The following is a 19776-nucleotide window of genomic DNA, read 5'->3' as shown; positions in this document are numbered from 1 at the left end:
CACCCAGTGGTGCTCAGGGCTTACTCCTGGCTCTGTGCTCAGGGATCACTCCTGGCGGTGCTTGGGGGACCCCGTGGGATGCTGGGGATTCAACTTGGGCCAGCTGCATGCAAGGCAAGCGCCTTGCCCGCTGTGCTGTTGCTCCAGCCCTGTTTCTGAAGAGGCTTGTGTTCTTTCGGATGCCTCTTCCCAGTTTACCTGCCTCCTTCCTGCAGTTGGAGGTAAATTCCCCATCTCTCAGGAGCTGTCACACCCTCCTGCCACCCAGTTGTCCCACCCTACAACAGGAATGAAGGGACTGGGAGTAGCATGGAAGTTTCTTGTGCTAGGTTTCAGGGGAGAGAGAGATGGTACACCATTCCTTATCCTCATGCCATCCCAGTAAAAATCCCGTCCACTGCTGGAAGTGGACCAGCCATACTGAACTTTCCACACATCTCATTCATGAAGCGAATGAAGCAGAAATGCCTGATGCTTTAGGAGCCCACCCATAGAGCCGCTGTAGTGGCACCCTTCATCCAGGAATCGTTTCCTTCATTTTTATGTACAGCTCTATAGATAAAGTCCATATTTTGTAATTTTTAATTTATGTTGCTTTTACCTCATTTGTATACCAAAAGTATTTGAGCAAGCACGTTATCCTTTTCACTAAGTTTATTATTAGTTACTACTTTTTTATTTTGGCCTTTTGGGTCACACCTGGCGATGCACAGGGGTTACTCCTGGCTCATGCACTCATGAGTTAGCTCCTGGTGGTGCTCAGGGGACCACATGGGATGCTGGGAATCGAACCCGGGTCAGCCGCATGCAAGGCAAATGCCCTACCCGCTGTGCTATTGTTCCAGCCCCTAGTTATTACATTTTTATTTCATTTGTGAAACTTCAGGGGGAAGAAAATAAGGAGAGCATAAGTTGTGTCATGTTTTTATGCCTCTTTGAGTTGTTGACATAAACTTAGGCTGTTTTATTAATAGATTCCCTGGTATAAGTTACCTATTGTATATTTGTGGGGAAAGGTCTCAGAAAAGCAACAGTAAAAATAAATGAGAAAAGTACTTAAGATATATCCTAGTGGAATTGTATGAATTTAAAAGTCTGGTAATCCTTTTGTTTTTTACTCTTTTTTTTTTTTTTTTTTTTTTTTTTTTTTTTTTTTTTTGCTTTTTGGGTCACACCTGGAGATGCACAGGGGTTACTCCTGGCTCTGCACTCAGGAATTACCCCTGGCGGTGCTCAGGGGACCATATGGGATGCTGGGATTCGAACCCGGGTTGGCCGCGTGCAAGGCAAACGCCCTACCCGCTGTGCTATCGCTCTAACCCCTGTTTTTTACTCTTGTTATACAAAAATGTTCTACTACACTTGAAACATTTTAAGAGGTATTTAAGAGATATTTACTAAATAGCAGTAAGATGTAAAGGAAGATTCATACTGTAAAATATTTGTGGACGCACAGGTTTGCCTTTCTGAAATTGAGTCAGATTTACTGTGCTTTGTGTCGGCAGGGCGCCATTCTCACTGGCCCTCCAGGCACTGGGAAGACGCTGCTCGCGAAGGCCACCGCTGGAGAAGCCAACGTCCCCTTCATCACCGTCAGTGGCTCTGAGTTCTTGGAGATGTTTGTTGGTGTCGGGCCAGCTAGGGTAAGTGTTTTATTCTCTTCTAAGGCACAGCCTTGTCCGTTCCCCTCTTCCCCGTCACCACTTTGAACTGTTGTATCAGAACAAAGAAGGGGCTGCCCACTGCCCGCACCCCCGAGTGCAGGACCAGGATTCTCCCTGAGCACTGCTGGGTGTAACTCAAAACCCAAAGATAAAAATAGCCAGAGTTGGGGCTGGAGAGATAGCACAGCGGGTAGGGCGTTTGCCTTGCACGCGGCCGACCCGGGTTCAAATCCCAGCATCCCATATGGTCCCCTGAGCACCGCCAGGGGTAATTCTTGAGTGCAGAGCCAGGAGTAACCCCTGTGCATCGCCAGGTGTGACCCAAAAAGCAAAAAAAAAGCCAGAATTGTGTTGGCTCTGGTAATCATGTGTTAGGGGGGCCCTGTTTCTGTGGGAGGTGGGACAGGGAGCTCTGAAATCCCCTTTAGTTTAGAGCTTTACAGGGTTGGCCAGATTTCAGCTCAGGCAAGAGATTGAGGTAAGCGTTTAGGGAGGAGGGTGAGACCATAGTGGAACCTGAGCGTGCTGACGCTCCAGAGGATGAGATGCTCAAGTCATAGCTACCGTGGTGCTGGGTCTGGCTGCTGCTCCATGGGCCCACGTGGAATGGTGACTTAGACAAGCATACAGTGACCGTAGCAACTGCTGCTGCCATGGGGCTGAGGGTAGGGAACCAGGCTCCTCTCCGGGGCAGTCACTGGGGGCTTTAATTGGCGGGCGGGGGGAGGGTGGGCATTGCCTTTGCTGGTGTAAGTGTTGTCTAAATCTGTTAGTATGTTAGCTGTCTCAGACATGAATTCTGACTCACACACTAGTGTGAATATTTAAACTGATACAATTTATAGTCCTACGGTATGACTGGTTTTTTAGGGCCAAATTATGTAGTATTTCTTGACATTTAAAAATACATATATACAAACACACACACATATATATTAGGGCCAGAAAGAATGTACAGCAGGTGGGGTGTTTGCCTAGCTCATGGTTGGGCTGGACTCGATCCCTGGCACCCTGTATGGCCTCCTGACACCTGCCAGGAGTGACCCCCGAGCAGAGCCAGGAGTCGGCCCTGAGAACCCTGGGTGTGGCAGAATAAATGGTGTGTGTGTGTGTGTGTGTGTGTGTTCCTTTAAAAAGTCATCTTCCTAAGAGATAGTACTTGACTTGTATTCAGAGGACAAATAACATTTAATTTTCAGGCGACTCAAGTGGGTATCATTTTATCCAGGTCCGAGACTTGTTTTCCCTTGCCCGGAAGAATGCCCCTTGCATTCTCTTCATTGATGAGATCGACGCCGTGGGGAGAAAGCGAGGAAGAGGCAACTTTGGGGGTCAGAGTGAGCAGGAGAACACGCTCAACCAGCTGCTCGTGGAGATGGACGGTGAGCACTCACGTCTTTGGTAGTTTAAACCGTAGTGTCTCATTGTTTGAAATGAGCCCCAGTGAGCATTCTTGTGCAGGTACTGAATAAACACCCACCTCCCTCCGCCCCCAAAAGCGTTCTTTGGAACAACCCTGTTTTAAGACTTTACACTAGTACAAGTGGAAAGCCAGGGCCTGTCTGTCAGGGTCCTGGGTGGGGAGGGAGGCTCTGTCACACTTGGCATTGATGTCCAACAAAGGTCCAATTTAGACAGCAAATTGAGACTGGAAAAAGAGATTGAAGATGGAGGATGTCAATACCTGTCTTCAAATATGCGATGAGTAGTTTTTCCTGTCACCCAGAATATTTAGAAACCTCTTTTGAAAAATTAGTCTGATATTAAGACATGTTGTAAACTGAAAATGCTCTGAATTTCTTTGCTTTTTCGTGTGTGTGTGTGTGTGTGTGTGTGTGTGTGTGTGTGTGTGTTGTGCTCAAGTATAATTCCTGGCTCTGATTTAAAGAGTTACTCCTGGCAGTGCTCAGGGGACCTTATGAGATGCTGGGCATTGATCCCGGGTGCACCACGTGCAAGGCAAGAGCCCTACCCCTTGTACTATGGCTCTGGCCTTGAAAATGTTCTGAATTTCTAGTGAAATTGAAGTCAGTGGTCTTTGGGAAATTGTCTCCTGAAGGTTTTACCTTATCTGTGGCTTACTATGAGATAGAGTAGGTTTCATTCCAGATACTTCAGTGAAAAAACCTGGATGCTTTCCTGGTGCTTACAAAACGTGCTTCTGTTATGTGTAGTGTGAACTGCAGTGATGCTGTGTCTGAGGAGCAATACCATAGTTACTCACGACAGACGTGAGCTGAGCGCCTGTCGCTGGGAGAGTACTGATAGATTTGCTCTTGGAATGTTGTTAGGCGCAGGGCTTGACAGACTCCAGTTTTGACAGGTGGGGGCGTTGAAGAGAGATAGTACAGCAGGTAAGGCACATGGCTTGCACATGGCTGACCCGGCCCCCTCCCAGCATCCCGCATGGTCCCCTAAGCACCGCCAGGTGTGGTTCCTAAGGGCACAGCCAGGAGTAAGTCCTGAGCATCACCAGGTATGGCCCCAAAACAACAACAGAAAAAGAGGGGCCAGAGAGATAGTACAGAGGGTAGGACACTTGCCTTGCACAGTTTTCAGTCCCCATCACTCCGTATGGTTCCCTGATCCCTACCGATGAGTATGGCCCAAACTCTTCCTATCTCCCCCAACCTCCCCCCAAAAGGGCAGTATCTAGACACTGTAATAAAGTAAAAATCTGTAATGCAAGATGTGCCTAACTATGGTTAGGGTAATTAAGGTCCTAATTAATGACTAAAGGGAAAATTGTGAAAGTTTCTATCTTAAAAATGGACCAGGTGTGGGATTGGGAGGTGGGAGGGATACTGGGTTCACTGGTGGTGGAGAATGGACAACTGGTGGAGGGAGGGGTGCTCCAACATTGTATGAGGCAAACACAAGTATGAAAATGTGTGAATCTGTTACTGTACCCTCATGGTGACTCACTAATGAAAAAATTTTAAAAATTAAAAAAAAAAGTTAAAGACTGGAATGTCAAAATTAAAACAAACAAACAAACAAAAATGCACCAGGTGGGCGCTGGAGAGGTAGCTCACGGTTACAGCAGTTGCCGCTGGCCGTGCGCAGGGCTGACCCCGGTTTGCTCTTTGGCACTGTACGTGGTCCCCGGAGCCCCTCAGGAGGGATCCCTGCGCACAGAGCCAGAGTCAGCCCTGGGCAGGGCTGGTGTGGCCAGCCCCTTCCCACCAGAAGCATCAGATGTAAATTGAAAGCAAACAATATTTTTGTGTGGTGCTGGAGTCGGCCCTTGCTTCTCATGCCTTCGAAGCCCCTGATCTGGCCAGACCACGTTCCTGTCGTCCTTTTTTGGGGGGTTGTGATCATGGGCCGTGTCTGGCATTGCTCAGGGCTTACTCCTGACACTGTGGTCGAAGCTGGGTCAGCCATGTGCACGGCAAGCGGCCCTCCCTGCTGTCCTGCCACTCCAGACCCTGTTCTTGACATTTGTCGCAGAAGCACTCTTGCTTGCTGTCTCCTGTTACTTGATTATGATCGCTTTGTCATTATCTTTTCAGGTTTCAATACAACAACAAACGTCGTCATCCTAGCGGGCACCAACCGGCCAGACATCCTAGACCCTGCACTGATGAGGCCGGGGCGCTTCGATAGGCAGATCTTCATTGGTGAGACAGTTTCCCTGGGCTCAGTGTAGTTCCCCTGAGGAAAGCTTGAACTGTTTGACTGATTTTTTTCTCCCTTCTTAAAATTGACTTTTCTAGGACCACCAGACATAAAGGGGAGAGCCTCTATTTTCAAAGTTCATCTCAGACCACTAAAATTGGACAGTGCCCTGGAAAAGGAGAAACTCGCCAGAAAACTTGCGTCCTTAACTCCTGGATTTTCAGGTGAGTCACATGTCACCAGCTCTCCTGTTTTTAAGTTCCTTAAAACAGTGGCAAATTTCAGGTACTAGCTCCATTTATTTCTCTCTGGCATGAGGGATCCTGATTGCATAGTTTTGCCCTTTTGGCCCAGCAGTGCTTAGGGCTTACTCCTGTCTCTGTTCAGGCTTCACGCCTGAAGGGGCTCAGGGGACCACAAGTGGCGCTGGGAATCGTACCCAGACCGGCGGCCTGCAGGGCAGATGCTCCACCCGCTTAGGCCTCTCTCTGTTGCTCTTTGAAGTACTGCCAAACTGGTCTCCAAGGTGACTGTGAGGGTTCCAGTCTCTGCACATCCCTGCCTGCCCTGTTACTGTCAGCCTCGGGTGCTGAGTGATTGGTGATGTTGAGTCTCTTTTGTGTGCTTTTCCCAGAATTTTTACATGTAAAATCTGGCCATTTTCTGTCAGTTCCTGTCTCGCTTTTTCCACAATCAAATTTGGGGAAATAAAAGGATCATTTGGGGCTGGGGAAATGACTAAGGACTGGGTCCCTGGTTTGCACGCAGAGCCCTTTGTTCCACCCCTGCCACTGCACGGTCCCCCGGTACCACCTGTGTGCTGTAGCAGCTCCGCTGGGAGAAGGGGAGTGACAAACGTCAGACACCCTGTCCACAGCTCTGTGATCAGGGAAGAAGGCCCACAGCTCAAATGGCCCGGCGAGTGCCTGATTTTCTGCAGTTCTTACTTACTGTCCTTGGGCATTTCAGTGCTGGTTTATTGATTGTGTACATATGTTGTAGCTTATTTTTGTTACGGTAACAAAAGTTAACTCAAAAGTTAATTTAACGGGGAAAAAGTTACATGGTCCTTGAAAGCTTGAAAGTTCTTTAGTCACCTACATGGTTAATTTCATTGTTCGATTCAGTGTCCTAGGTAATATAAATGCTTAGGTTTTTTTATTATATTTAGCATATCTCTTAATGTACAGTACATATAGTCATTTCCTGACATGGTAGAATTCCTTTAACTAGTGGACATATTCAAATACTCTCTTGGGGGGCTGGTGCGATAGAACAGCGGGTAGGGCACTTGCCCTGCACGGGGCCTGACCCGGGTTTGATTCCCAGCATCCCATATGGTCCCCCGAGCACCACCAGGAGTGATTCCTGAGTGCATGAGCCAGGAGTAACCTCTGTGCATCGCCAGGTGTGACCCAAAAAGAAAAAAAATATACTCTCTTAGTCTGCTGTTATGAGAACTATATTGTCTCCAAAGGTAAATAGCTTCCTTTGGTTGTCTGTAAACTACTCTGCTAACATGTCAGTTCTGAGTATTGTACCACACTATTATTGAATGCTTGAAGAGTTCGGGGCTGTCTGTCCGAACCAGACTTTTTTTTTTTTTTTTTTTTTTTTTTTGCTTTTTGGGTCACACCTGGCAATGCACAGGGGTTACTCCTGGCTCTGCACTCAGGAATTACTCCTGGCGGTGCTCAGGGGACCATATGGGATGCTGGGATTCGAACCCGGGTCGGCTGCGTGCAAGGCAAACGCCCTCCCCGCTGTGCTATTGCTCCAGCCCCCCCGAACCAGACTGATTTTTATTTAAAACCAAAAATCTCTTTACTGGTCCACTCCCAGCTGAGAAGTTGGTTGTGGGTTTGCTCACCAGAGCGTGCTGAGTGTGACTACTTGACAGGTGCTATTCTTATGTTTTTCCACAGGTGCTGACGTCGCTAATGTCTGTAACGAAGCTGCTCTGATTGCTGCGAGACACCTCGCAGATGCCATAAACGAGAAACACTTTGAGCAAGCGATCGAGCGGGTGATCGGGGGTAAGGCAGCTCGTCGTACTCGACCGAGAGGCTGATGGAATGACTGTGAGCTGGGATTTCTCTTTCTGCACCATCTGCAGGCCAGGAAGGGTGTGTCCGCTTGCCCCTAGGGGCTCACCATTTTGCTTGGGCCCTGCCACCCACTGTGGGTGACCCCAAGATGGCAGCCCACTGTCCACACTGGCTTGGTTGTTTCAAAAACAGTCACATCCTAGTTTCCAAAAATTTCATTGTAGGAGTCTGGGCGAGTCTGGGCTGGGTGGAGGGGAAGTACGAAGAGCCGTAGCGGCTGTGTCGCCAGAAGTGCTCACCAAGGGACACGCGTCATGTGTTTCCCTTGCTCAGAGCGCTTATCATGTGGGCAGTGGCCACAGGTAACTGGTGACTCGAGGTCCTGGGCACTGGTGAGGGGGGTTAGAGCCGTCTGTGAGGGGGCTCCGAGGAACTGGGTTGGAGTCCAGCATCAGTGGACGGAGGATTGCCGTGCGGATGGAGCCTGAGTGGACGGTGTTGGTTTGGAGGTGGGAATGTTTCTCCCGCTGTCTCCAGAAGGGCAAGTCAAATCAGTCAGACTCAGGTTCCCGTGAGGAGTCAGGCAGAGTGAAGCAGCTCTTGGAATCTAGATTTTAACCGAGAGTGTTACTTAGACTTAACGTTCTCAAACTAATTTGAACTGAAGTGGTTTGTTTTTTTCTCCAGAGCCACTAAATAATATGATAGAATGATCTAGTAAGGCCAGCTTTAAAGGGAGAAGGTGGTCATAAGCATGAGATACGCCAGGCTTTAGGCTAGGTGTCCAGTAGGGACGAGACAGCGTGAGAGGCCGTGGGAAGCGTGAGACGAACGGGCTGTGCAGCCCGCCACAGTGCTGTCTGGCTCCCTGGAGGCAGGAGGGGGGGAGGGAGGGCCTTTGGAGAGGAGGAGGACCCATACTTAGTAGAGTGACCAGAGCCTGTGTGCCACACCCCTGCATTTGCTTCGCAGGTTGACGAGGAACAGGCGGGGGCAGTAAGGAGACTCGGGCGAGTGGGGGCGGTGGAGATGGGCAGGGGCGTGTTGAAGGAGTTGCCGTGGGGTTGGGGGCTGTCGGGGTGTTCGAGAGAATGATCTCTGGGCCCGGAGGGGCTCAGGGGACTAAGATACTCTGCTGTTGGGGGCCTGGGATCCATCCCGGTTCCCTGTGGCCCCCAGCATGGCCAGGAGTAATCCCTAAGAACAGCAGGTGTGGCCAAAAAAGAAAAAGAAACCGTTTGGATTTGGCAGAGTGTGATGTTGTAATCTTGGACGCAACCATTTTAGTGGAGCAGGAAGTAACAAATTCGATTCCTCGAGTTTCCACTGAGGCTCTGGGGCTTGTGTGTGTGTGTCTGGAAAGGTGCTAGTGATGTGTGTCCCTGCAGCCTTGTAGGCGAAAGAAGGCTTCTCAGGGGTCGGAGCGATGGTAGAGCTGCTAGGGCACTTGCCGGGTACGCGGTTGATCTGGGCTATCGAGTGCCTGTCTCGGTGTCCCATCGGGTCACCTGAGCATTCGGGGTGATTCCTGGGTGCAGAGCCAGGGAACAGCCCCGAGCACAGCTGGGTGTTTCCGCCCCGTCCAGTAAAAAAACAATTTTTTAAAAAAACGTTTATAATGGAAAGCATTAAAGTAACTCAGTGTGGAGCCATACTCGGTCTGGGGGACTCGGGGGTGAGTGAGGGTGAGCGTGGGAGAGAGCAGGGCGGCAGGCCCTTGCAGCAAGGTGAACGGACACTTCCTGTCCACAGTGCAGCCACTGCAGACAAGCCACAAGCGCACTCTCTCTGGTAAGGGGGCAGGTCGAAGGGCAGTATCCTCACGGTCCCCTCAGCCAGGTGCGTCCAGGAGACCCTCCGAGCTGCCGCCTTTCTTCGGATCCTTGCACTGAACTACCAGCCCAGTAGACCAGTAATCAAGTGGGGCCCCTGGGCCTCTTTTTTAAGAAACCTTCCACGCGCCTTAACGCACTGTCATCCGTGGAGCTTCTCTCGGTGATTGGCAGCACACCCACACGTCCCCTGTGCCAGTTCCACAGACTCCCAGGGACCAACAGAGGACACTGTACGTGTGTGCAGGCCAGAAAAGATGTGCTTGGAGTAGGGCCCCTCCGATCTGCGATAGCTCGTGGACCCGGCATGTGTGTTCTGGGGCTGTGGTCTCAGTCTCTGCCCTGCTGTGGTCTCCCTGGCTCTCGAGGGCCACCGGGCTGTTGGCTGCCGTGTAGCTTCGGTCTCTGGTGGTTCCAGACCTACAGCTTCGTTCTCGTGAGGAACATACACAGCGACTCTCGTATTGCGGCATTTTTGTTTACTCTGTGTAGGTACATTCCAGATTCTTTATTTCCTGTAAATTGTACTCCACATTGACCGAGGTATTTTATTTCACGTTTGTGTTTATTTCCCAAAGAAGATGTGTGACTCAGAAGTAAGAGTTACGAGGAAAGGAAGCCTGGGAGTAGGCTCGGTGACGGTGTGTTCACTCGGTTGGAGATACATGTATATGTTGTTCTTTGGTGGTGGGTGGTAGGTGTTGTCTGGGCCTCACTCAGCGGTGCTCAGGGATCACCCTTAGCAGTGCCGGAGGACCACGTGGTACTGGGATGGAACCCAGGCCTCCCACATGATACAAAGTGTATCTTAAGATAGTTCATTAAGCACTGCTTGGGAACCCTCCCTCCAGAAAGGGGTTTAAAATGGAGTATTATGTTCTGTTCCTTTTGGACTGACACCTGTCAGTGCCTAGGGGTTGCTCCTGGCTCAGCACTCAGGAATCACTCCCGGCAGTCCAGGTGACCATTTGGGTGCCTGGTGCAAGGCAGACACCCTACCTTCCGTACATTCACTGCAGCCCTTCTATTGGATAGAGAGACTTTGAAGTTGTTTCTTTGCCTTTTTTCCCTTGACTTCAATTGGCAGGATTTCTTGATTGTCTTAGGCATCTCAAAATTGTAATTTAGGGACTGAAGCAATAGTACAGTGGGTAGGGTGTTTGCCTTGCACATGGGTGACCTCAGTTTGATCCCTGGCATCCCATATGGTCCACCGAGCACCTCCAGGGACAATTCCAGAGTGCAGAGCCAGGAGTAACCCCTGTGCACCGCCAGGTGTAACCCAAAAAAAGAGAAAAGAAAGAAATTGCATTTTAGATAAGAGAATGTGTAGAATTACATAACTCTTTGGTGTCATTAGAAGTACCAGCTCTAGCGGTTTTGTTATTTGACAGGCTTGGAGAAAAAAACCCAGGTTTTGCAGCCCGAGGAGAAGAAGACAGTAGCCTACCACGAAGCGGGTCATGCGGTGGCTGGCTGGTACCTGGAACATGCGGACCCGCTCCTAAAGGTCAGGAGCTGTGCAGGGGCTGGGAGGTGGCGGGGACTTGGGGGCGGAAACGAATAGCTACAGAGAGGCCCACACGTGGGCTCGGCAGTACAGTTCTGTGTCGGAATACAAGCATCAGTTGTATTTTCCTCTTGTGTGTGGGGGCCACACCTGGCAGTGCTCGTGGGTTACTCCTGACTGCCGGACGACAGGGGATACTGGGGGTTGAACCTTGAACCCAGGTTGGCCATGCAAGGCAAACTCCCTGCTCTGACTCTAAATCCTTCTGGCCACTCGGTTGTATTTTTGTAAATAGTAGCATTGAACATTTAAAATGAATTTGTTCTCAATTTCCTTTATGACAGCATCCAAATCATGAAATAAATAGGGATAATTTTTCAAACCTTATGAAGAACCTATATATTGAAATAACAGAACCTCGATAAGAGATACATCATGTTCATAGACTGTTAGGCTAGTATTTCTTCCCAAATTGGTATGCAGTTTTCATGTAATCATGTTTTTGGGGTAACAGCCAACAAATTGATCTAATAATATTTATATAGGTCAAAAGATTAAATACTGAAGAATAAGTCTAACGGAAGATGATGTTACAGTGAGTAAGACTCTTGCCTTACAAGCAGCCGACCTGAATTTGATCCCCAGACCTCATTGTCCCCTGAGTGCCACCAGGAATGATCCCTGAGGCAGAGCCAGGAGTAAGTCCTGAGCTCTGGCAGGTGTGACCCAAAAATCAGGGAAGGTGAAACACCTGTATAACAAAAACTTAGAAAACTTAGTTAAAATGTCCATGTCACAAGAAGCAAGACGTTTGCTTAACAAGAAATAGTAAGACTTATACAGAGTAATAAATGATCACAGAGAGTTATAACAGTCGCAGTCTAAAGAACAGGGTCTGTATAACTTTGTGTTTTAGTAACTAACAAAAATGTAGAAGCAGCACCAAAGAAGATGTACACTTAGCACAGTTGGGTAGCTTTGGGGGTTGCTGGGGACGTGTGGTTTCCTTTGTGGTTTGGGGTGTTGTTTGGGGCCCGTCCAGCACTGCTCGGGGCTTACTCCTGGCTCTGCTTGGCAACCACTCTTGGCAGGGCTCACAGGGCCATCAAACCCTCGTCAGCCACATGCAAGGCGAATAGCCTGCCTGCTAGTACTGCCTTTGAGAGGTCTGCACCGTCTGTGGCCTGTCAGGAATTCTCTCACCAGGGATTCTTCTGTCAAAGCTGAGCAATTTTAATTGTGTTTTATACAGAGACTTTGTAGAACTCTTTTTTTTTTTTTTTTTTTTGCTTTTTCGGTCACACCCAGCGATGCTCAGGGGTTACTCCTGGCTTCAAGAATTATTCCTGGCGGTGCCTGGGGGACCATATGGGATGCTGGGATTCGAACCCGGGTCGGCCGCGTGCAAGGCGAACGCCCTACCCGCTGTGCTATCGCTCCAGCCCCGACTTTGTAGAACTCTTAAGTTTCATCTTTTAAAAAAATGCTCCAGGGGCCGGAGCGATAGCACAGCGGGTAGGGCGTTCGCCTTGCACGCGGCCGACCCGGGTTCGATCCCCGGCATCCCATATGGTCCCCCAAGCACTGCCAGGAGTAATTCCTGAGTGCAAAGCCAGGAGTGACCCCTGAGCATCGCTGGGTGTGACCCAAAAAAAGCAAAAAAAATAAATAAATACTCCAGCGATAGCACAGTGGGTAGGGCGTTTGCCTTGCACGCAGCTGACCCGGGTTTGATTCCCAGCATCCCATATGGTTCTCCGAGCACTGCCAGGAGTAATTCCTGAGTGCAGAGCCTGGAGTAACCCCTGTGCATCGACAGGTGTGACCCAAAAAGAAAAAAAAAAGAATTCCATACAAAAGCTAGATAGGTATCTCTATTTTATTGTAGTTTGGGGTTTAGCTTACATGTGCAGAGTGTTAGTGTGTGTGGTACTGTGTCAGGGTGACGCTGCCTTCAGGGAGCGCTTTCCCCTGCGCAGCCACTCCTGGCTTCTCTCCCAGCCATGGCTTGTGTCGCTGCTGTCCTGCTTCCTTTCCTTCAGTGTTTCCGTTTAGAAGGATGGGCCTGGTGCTCAGGCGCCTCGACATTCTGCGTGTTTCCCGCTTGCCAGGTCTCCATCATCCCGCGGGGCAAAGGCCTGGGCTATGCTCAGTACCTCCCCAAGGAGCAGTACCTGTACACCAAAGAGCAGCTGCTGGACCGGATGTGCATGACTCTGGGTGGCCGGGTGGCCGAGGAGATCTTCTTTGGGAGGATCACGACTGGTGCACAGGACGACTTGAGGAAAGTCACCCAGAGTGCGTATGCACAGGTAGGTCTGCTCAGAGGAAGGGGGTTTCCTCTCTGGGTGAAGGGTGTGGGCCACTCTAGGGGGTCCTGGGGGGCTACTCCTGGCTCTGTCTTCAGGGGTCCCTCTCAGTGCGGGGACCAGGCTGTGCTGAGGATCAAACCAGGGTCTGCCACATGCAGGGGCATTGCTTCACCCCTGTGCTCTCCCTCCTGACTGCCCCTTCTTGGTATATTCACGCAGGAAGGCACATTTGTAGGTGACTTTGAAATGAGGTTATTTTGACAAGTTTCTGTTTTTTGGCACAGTTGTTACTTGGAAAAAACAATGTGTTTAAATGTTTATTTTTGAGAGAAGTAAAATGGTTCTGCATTTTTTGTGTTGTTTGGGGGCAGCACCTAGCAATGTTTGGGGCATACTCCTGGCTCTGCACTCAGGGATTGTTCCTAGCAGTGTTTAGGAAATCAGATGGGATGCTGGATCAAATCCCTGTTGGCCGTGTGCAAGGCAGGTGCCCCGTCTGCTGTGCTGTGTCTCTAGCCCCCGCATGCTCAGCTTTTGATGGCCAGAGTTGCTGCACTTCCACCACCATCAAAGAAGAATCATTCTTTTTGAAATTCCATTATAGGGGCTAGAATATTGGTACAGTGGTAAGTTATTTCCGTGCACATGGCTGACCCAGGTTTCATCCTTGGCATCCCATGTGGTCCCTGAGCCCTGCCAGGATTTTGGTGTGCCCCGGAGCAATTCTTTTTAAAGCAGTCCCAAAATTAAAAAACAAAAAAAAAACACCTGTTGAGGAAAGTAAAGCAGTGGGGTTCTTGCAGGCCCCTCTTCACTGTCATGACCCAGATTGCCCCGAGCACCACAGGCCGGAGTGGTGCCTGTCAGGCTTGCATTGTGAGGCCGAGTTGCCAGGGGCCAGGAGTAGGGAGGGCTGGGAGTGGCTGGAAGTCCAGGCCAAAAGGTGTTTTCAGAAGTCAGTGGTATTTAATGTTGACTTCCTGTGCGTGTCCAAAGGCCTCTGTTTAGGCGGGAGATCGGTTGTCAGCTGTGGGTTCCTCCCGTCTGGGGGCCTCTGTGCCTTGGGCTCCGCCAAGGGAGCAGCTCGGCTGCCTCCCTTCCTGCAGGGCACCACACTCCTGCGCTTCCTTGTTCCCTTGCTGTGTGTGCCCAAAGATGGTGTCCCGGCTGTCCTCAGCCTGGTGGTATGGACCCCCGGGCTCTCCTCTGTTCACCGGCTCCCTGCACGCTTTCATTTTTGGGGTTGGTTTTTGGTTTTATTTTTAATGTGCTTTTGTTTTTGTTTTTGTTTTTTGCTTTTTGGGGTAACACCCAGCAATGCTCCTCAGGGGTTACTCCTGGCTGTGCACTCAGGAATTACTGCTGGCAGTGCTCAGAGGACCATGTGGGATGCCAGGGATTAAACCTTGGTTGGCCACTTGCAAGGCCAGTGCCCTCCCCACTGTGCTATCCTCTGGCCCCAGGACCTTCCTTTGTGACCTGTCTTCTTGACCTGCTCTTTCTGGCAGGGCACTGTCGGTTGTGCCTGTTTGCTCTTATGTTCTTTCTACTGCAATTTTCTTTCTAAAATAATAATTCATTTACATCTGACTTCCCTCTATTTTAACACCTCGTCTAAGTTTGTCTGATTCTGTTGAAACCTGTTTCCCTTCCCCCATCAGAGGAAGGGAATTAGAATAACTTTCCTAGTTTTTGTTGTTTCACAGTTCCTTTTTTCTGAATTTTCATGAAAGTATTTTTAAAATATTGGGACCTTCCCCAGTAGTACTCGGGGGCCAGATAGTGCAGTGGTGCCCCCCAGGCCTGCCCCACGTGAAGCTCGTGCTGCAGCCTGTCAGTCACTCACTGCCCGAAGTTCATTCCATGAACTCTTCATAAAGTGGGGCTTTGAACTTTCTGAGTCTCATGCTCCCTGCATTCCCATGGGCCTTCACTTTTCTAGTTTGGATGGATTCTGCTTCATCAAGACTAGAAGAGAGAATAACAAACTTTTGTATGTGGCCATGGAGAGTGGCCCAGGTGAAAGATTATTATAGGGAAGTTTGTGAGTTTAGAGTCATTGTCAGTACTTCACCGTTTTATCAAAATATGGTGGCCTTGTCTCAGTGAATGTCTGCCCTGTGTTGCCTTCCTTTCCAGATTGTTCAGTTTGGCATGAATGAGAAGGTCGGGCAGATCTCCTTTGATCTCCCCCGTCAGGGGGACATGGTGTTAGAGAAGCCTTACAGCGAAGCCACCGCCAGACTGATCGATGACGAGGTTCGGATACTTATTAATGAAGCTCATAAGAGAACAGTAGCGCTTCTCACAGAGAAGAAAGCAGATGTGGAGAAAGTGAGTACCGGCTCTTGAAATGGGTCTGTAACTTTTGAACCGCACATGTTTAAAGGCTGGAATGGGAAGGTGGTGTCAAGGCGTGAGAGGGGTGGGCTGTTCCCGCCTGACAGCTTCTCTCCAGGGGCCCCTGGAGCAGTGAGGACAGGGTCAGTGCTAGCTCCTGGTGCAGTTGGGGGCACGCTTTCTTAAAAGCTTAAAAAGGCAGATGTTCAGGGGTGTGCTGAGGGATTGTCCTATGGTGGCGGGGGATGGGGCCGTAGGCCGGATAATGTGGGAGCCTCTGGGTTTCCTCCTGGGTCCCTGCTTTCAGTCACTCATTCTCACGTTTCTGCCTCGCTGAGGCAGTGGGGAAACGGAGAACATAAGTGAATGCCATCCTCGGCTCTGAGGACTGTTGTCTCAGAATCGAGTGTCTTGGGCTAGGCCAGGAGGTGACTCAGTGGCAGAGCCCAGGCCCGAGGCCTCTGGTTCTGTTGCTGGCACCATAGAAAAAATAAGCCCATGAAAGCCTGCAAAAGACGTCATTGGCCCGGCATGTTCTTCCACCGAGCACGTTTCCAGGACTCCTGGGAGTACCTTGAAGGCGCACAGGGACTGATTGGGGCCTGCCGCTTCCCCCCCCCCTGCAGTAGTGCACAGTGCAGGCAGAGACGGGGCCTAGAGGGAGGCTGGGTGAGGCGCCCCGCCCAGGGAGACGGCCATTGCTCAGTCGCGAGCATCGAGGAATGAGCTGTGTGATTCCCCAGTACCTTATTTCTGGCACCTGCAGAGAGAGAGGTCCCTTCTCAGTGCACCGGGTTCACTCAGAACCCGTAACCCCCACTTTGGAAATGATATATATTGATTTATTTTTGTATCTGGATATTCCACACTCGAGAAAAATAGAGATGAAAATTTCCGTCTGTATTACTCCTTATGATTGAAGAGCAGTGCAGTAGGCTGAGCGCCAGCACCCTGCTTGAGAGGGCCTCTGTAGGAGGACCAGGGCAGCAGCGAAAGCACGAGAGCATGGGACAGTGGGATGAAAGCATCACTGTCCACCGACTGCTGAGGAGGGGCCCTGCAGACCCCGCCGGGTGGGCGTGGGCATGCGGGGAGCAGCAGGAGCTCCGAGAGAAGAGAGGCGGGGGGTCAGCTCTAGGACGGAAGGGGCTGTTGGGGGGGTGGTCTGCATGCAGCGAGTGCGGAGCGGGTGGGAGGACCTGCCCGAGGGCACCTGGAGAGCAGAGCTTCGGGCCAGTTCTGGGCCTTGTCGAGCCCCAGCCGCAGCCACTAGTTTTGTTGTTGGGCCCTCGGTAGCCGCCATGAGTGCAGGCGTGTCCCAGCCCTCCTGAGGCAGTAGCTGGTGGGAGAGGACCAAGAGCAGTGAAGGGAGGCCCTCGAGGTTCCGGAAGGATTCACATCCAAGGCACGTGCTCTGCCTGCTTTACTACCACTCCAGCCCCACTTTGTTTGGTTGGTTTTTTGTGTGTGGTTTTTTTGGGGTTTTAATTTGCTGAGGTGAAGGGGGCGCCGAGGGGAGCCTGGGCCGTGGGTAGGGGATGTAGAACTTTGCCAGTAGTGGGTTCGGAGCTAGAAGTTGAATCCCTGAAACTAAATCCTGGTGCTCAAATAAAATTTCAGTGGCAAGATTAGCACACACAAAGGGCCTTTATCTTGTAGAGATAAAGGTAAACCTATATGTGGATACAGTTATGTGGTGTCTGGGATTGTTTACAGAATCCCAGCGAGGGGTGAAGCTGAAAGTTGTTCTGGGGCCGGGCCGGGTCCTGAGTGGAGCACCTGCCTCACTGTGGACTCCTGGGCTCAGTCCCCAGCACTGCAAAAAGAGCAGAAGCTTTAGCATGACCTGGTACTCACTGATGGTTACGTCGGTTACTGATCTTCTCTGCTGATGTGTCTTCCATGGTGGCGTTTTGTAAAAAAATGTATAATGTTCCATAATAAAGGTTCAGGAAAAGAGACAAAAGAACATTTTCTGTTATTAAGATATTTATTTTTATGTTAACTTTCCCAGCTTCATTTGTAAGTGCGTTCCTTTCTCTCCCCATATTGGCCACCTCATGTCACTTCCACTACTTGATGTTGCCATCCAGAATTTATGAAGAAGCACATGAAAAGACACATTGTATCTAGCTTTAAAATCAAATGTAGCCATCTTTTTCTCGGTGACTTTGTATGAGACATGGAAAGGGATTCTTTAGGGTGGGAGAGCTGGCACAGGGCTGACCTGAATTTGACCCCTAGCACCCCAGGTGGTTCTCTGAGCCCCAGGAGGAGTGATTCCTAAGTTCAGAGTCAGGCGTGACCTCTGAGCACAGCTAGATGTGGCTACCTCCCGTCCCAAAAAAGTGGGGAAGGGTGGAAGTGTGAGGCATCTGCTCTCCTGATGTGGATGTAACAGAATGTATGTGGCCAGTCCTTTCGTGATGGACATTTGTTTTACTCCAAAATCAGGTGAGATCTTATCTATTTCAGTGGTCGTAAGTAATTTTTTGGTCTCAAGTAAGCTCTAAATAAAACCATTATTAGCAGAGTAATAGGCTTTCCTGAGTAACTAATGGGAGTCTTTAATATTTCAGGTTGCTCTCCTATTATTAGAAAAAGAAGTATTAGATAAGAATGATATGGTGGAACTTTTGGGACCCCGACCATTCGCAGAAAAATCTACCTATGAGGAGTTTGTGGAAGGCACCGGCAGCCTGGACGAAGACACTTCGCTTCCTGAGGGCCTCAAGGACTGGAATAAAGAGAGGGAGAAGGAGAAAGAGAAGGAGGAGACGCCAGAGGAGAAAATTGCCAACCAGATCCGAGGAGGGAGACCGTTCTAGCTGGTCCTAGTGGCGTTCCAGTTTGCACATTGCTCTGAGCTCTGGCTTCCTGGGACAGTGGAAACAGCACCCAGATGATCTTGGCCAGACACTCACCTAGTCGAAGTGGTGGGAGCCGACTTAGTCCTCCGTCTCAGAAGGCCCGGGAGGGGTGGCCCCCGGGGAGTGTGTGGTGCAGGGCTCCTGGGCAGCAGGGGGTGAGTGGGGCCGGGCCAGCACGCTGCTCCACCCTGGCCAGAGAGCCAGCTGCCGAGTCCCTGGTGGGGACGCCAGGGTGCCTGGGACAGACAGCTCCCTCCTGCCACCCGCCCACTCTTCATTCCTGGGTCCCCTGGATTCCCCCCAGCGGAAAGGCTGTGAAATTAAATTGGAGTCCTGATTAGAGTACGTTCCCTTGACTTCCTGTTTTAAAGATTGAATCTAGATCACATATGTTGCTGTTGAAATGGAACGATTTTCTACAGAGAACTGTAACATATTTAAAAATCTGAATGTATTGTGTAAATACGGCTTCTTTACATCAAAAAAATAAAGTGTAAGCTATACCTTTTTTTCTTCTGAACACAGAGGATCCCCCTTTATAACTGGGGTACTTCTGTCCTGAAAACACCACGGAAAGCAGTGAACAGTCTGTACTTTTGCGGCATCCTTGGAAGCTTTGAGCCTGTTGCCCGCTCCCCAGAGAGGCTCTGTTGTATGGGTCCGTGTGTCCTGGATGACATCTCTGATAAAGAGGATGGTGATGCTAGATCAGTGCTGGAAGAATCTGTGATAACAGCCGAGATATCCTCACTAGGCTTGTCATGACCCCAGCCACGCCATTGGGCTCTGGAAGGGTCTGGGAGAGCCGGGGCTCGGAAGGGCAGTGGCATTAGACCAGATGCCCCTCTGGCCTGAGCTGCTATGACACTGTAGACCAGAGTGTGAATCCTGAACTGTCCCTTTATCCCAATAGTCTTATTTATTGGAAATAAGTGTGTGGCTCCAGAAAACCCCAAACTTCTGCCGTTGTCAGGATCTGTAGGGAAACAGCAGAGGGCACAAACACTGAAGCTTCAAGTGCCGCTGTTCAGATGTGGATGACCCATTTCTGCATTCTTTTAATGCTTTTCTTGGTTATTTTGGGGTCATAACTGTGGCGGTGCTGAGGGCTTATTCCTGGCTCCGTGCTCAGGAATCACTCCTGGTGGTGCTTGGGAACCTTTGTGGTGCCAGGATTGAGCCCAGCTCAGCCGTGCTCAGCCGAGTGCCTTACCCACTGTACTATCTCCAGCCCATGTTCTTTTTTTTTTTTTTTCTTTATTTTTGGGTCACACCCATCGGTGCTCTCAGGAAAGGAATTACTCCTGATGGTACTTGGTGGACCCTATGGGATGCCGGGGATCAAACCCAGATCAGCCGCATGCAAGGCAAACGCCCTCTGCTGTACTATCACTCCAGCCCCAAGTTTGCATGTTTTTGATGTTGCAAAATAATGACTTTGGGGCAGCTCCGATGCACTAAGAGGGCTTTGTTCCAGGCTACCCCGGTATTCACGAACCCCCCCCAACCCGAGATACAGCCCATAGGACTCTTACCACCTCAGAACTCTGACACAAGGAGACCTATCAAAGAGGCCCTG

The 19776-nt window shown here is 50.2% G+C and overlaps 1 protein-coding gene across 1 annotated transcript in view; it reads left to right on the top strand.

Moving 5' to 3' along the window:
- AFG3L2 (AFG3 like matrix AAA peptidase subunit 2) overlaps nucleotides 1-18700 on the top strand; it is a 33601-nt gene extending 14901 nt beyond the window's left edge. Inside the window, exons 9-17 of the mRNA XM_055128318.1 lie at nucleotides 1506-1643; nucleotides 2893-3046; nucleotides 5180-5287; nucleotides 5384-5509; nucleotides 7211-7321; nucleotides 10560-10675; nucleotides 12787-12987; nucleotides 15127-15321; nucleotides 17907-18700. Coding sequence (XP_054984293.1) covers nucleotides 1506-1643; nucleotides 2893-3046; nucleotides 5180-5287; nucleotides 5384-5509; nucleotides 7211-7321; nucleotides 10560-10675; nucleotides 12787-12987; nucleotides 15127-15321; nucleotides 17907-18155 — 1398 coding nt within the window. The 3' untranslated portion in view covers nucleotides 18156-18700. The remainder of the gene's footprint in view (nucleotides 1-1505; nucleotides 1644-2892; nucleotides 3047-5179; nucleotides 5288-5383; nucleotides 5510-7210; nucleotides 7322-10559; nucleotides 10676-12786; nucleotides 12988-15126; nucleotides 15322-17906) is intronic.
- Nucleotides 18701-19776: the final 1076 nt, after the last annotated feature.

Source organism: Sorex araneus, chromosome 2 (genome assembly GCF_027595985.1).
Source record: "Sorex araneus isolate mSorAra2 chromosome 2, mSorAra2.pri, whole genome shotgun sequence".
In the NCBI taxonomy this organism is placed as follows: domain Eukaryota; kingdom Metazoa; phylum Chordata; class Mammalia; order Eulipotyphla; family Soricidae; genus Sorex; species Sorex araneus.
Note: the sequence above shows the minus strand (reverse complement) of the source record. Positions and strands in the feature narration are given on the sequence as shown.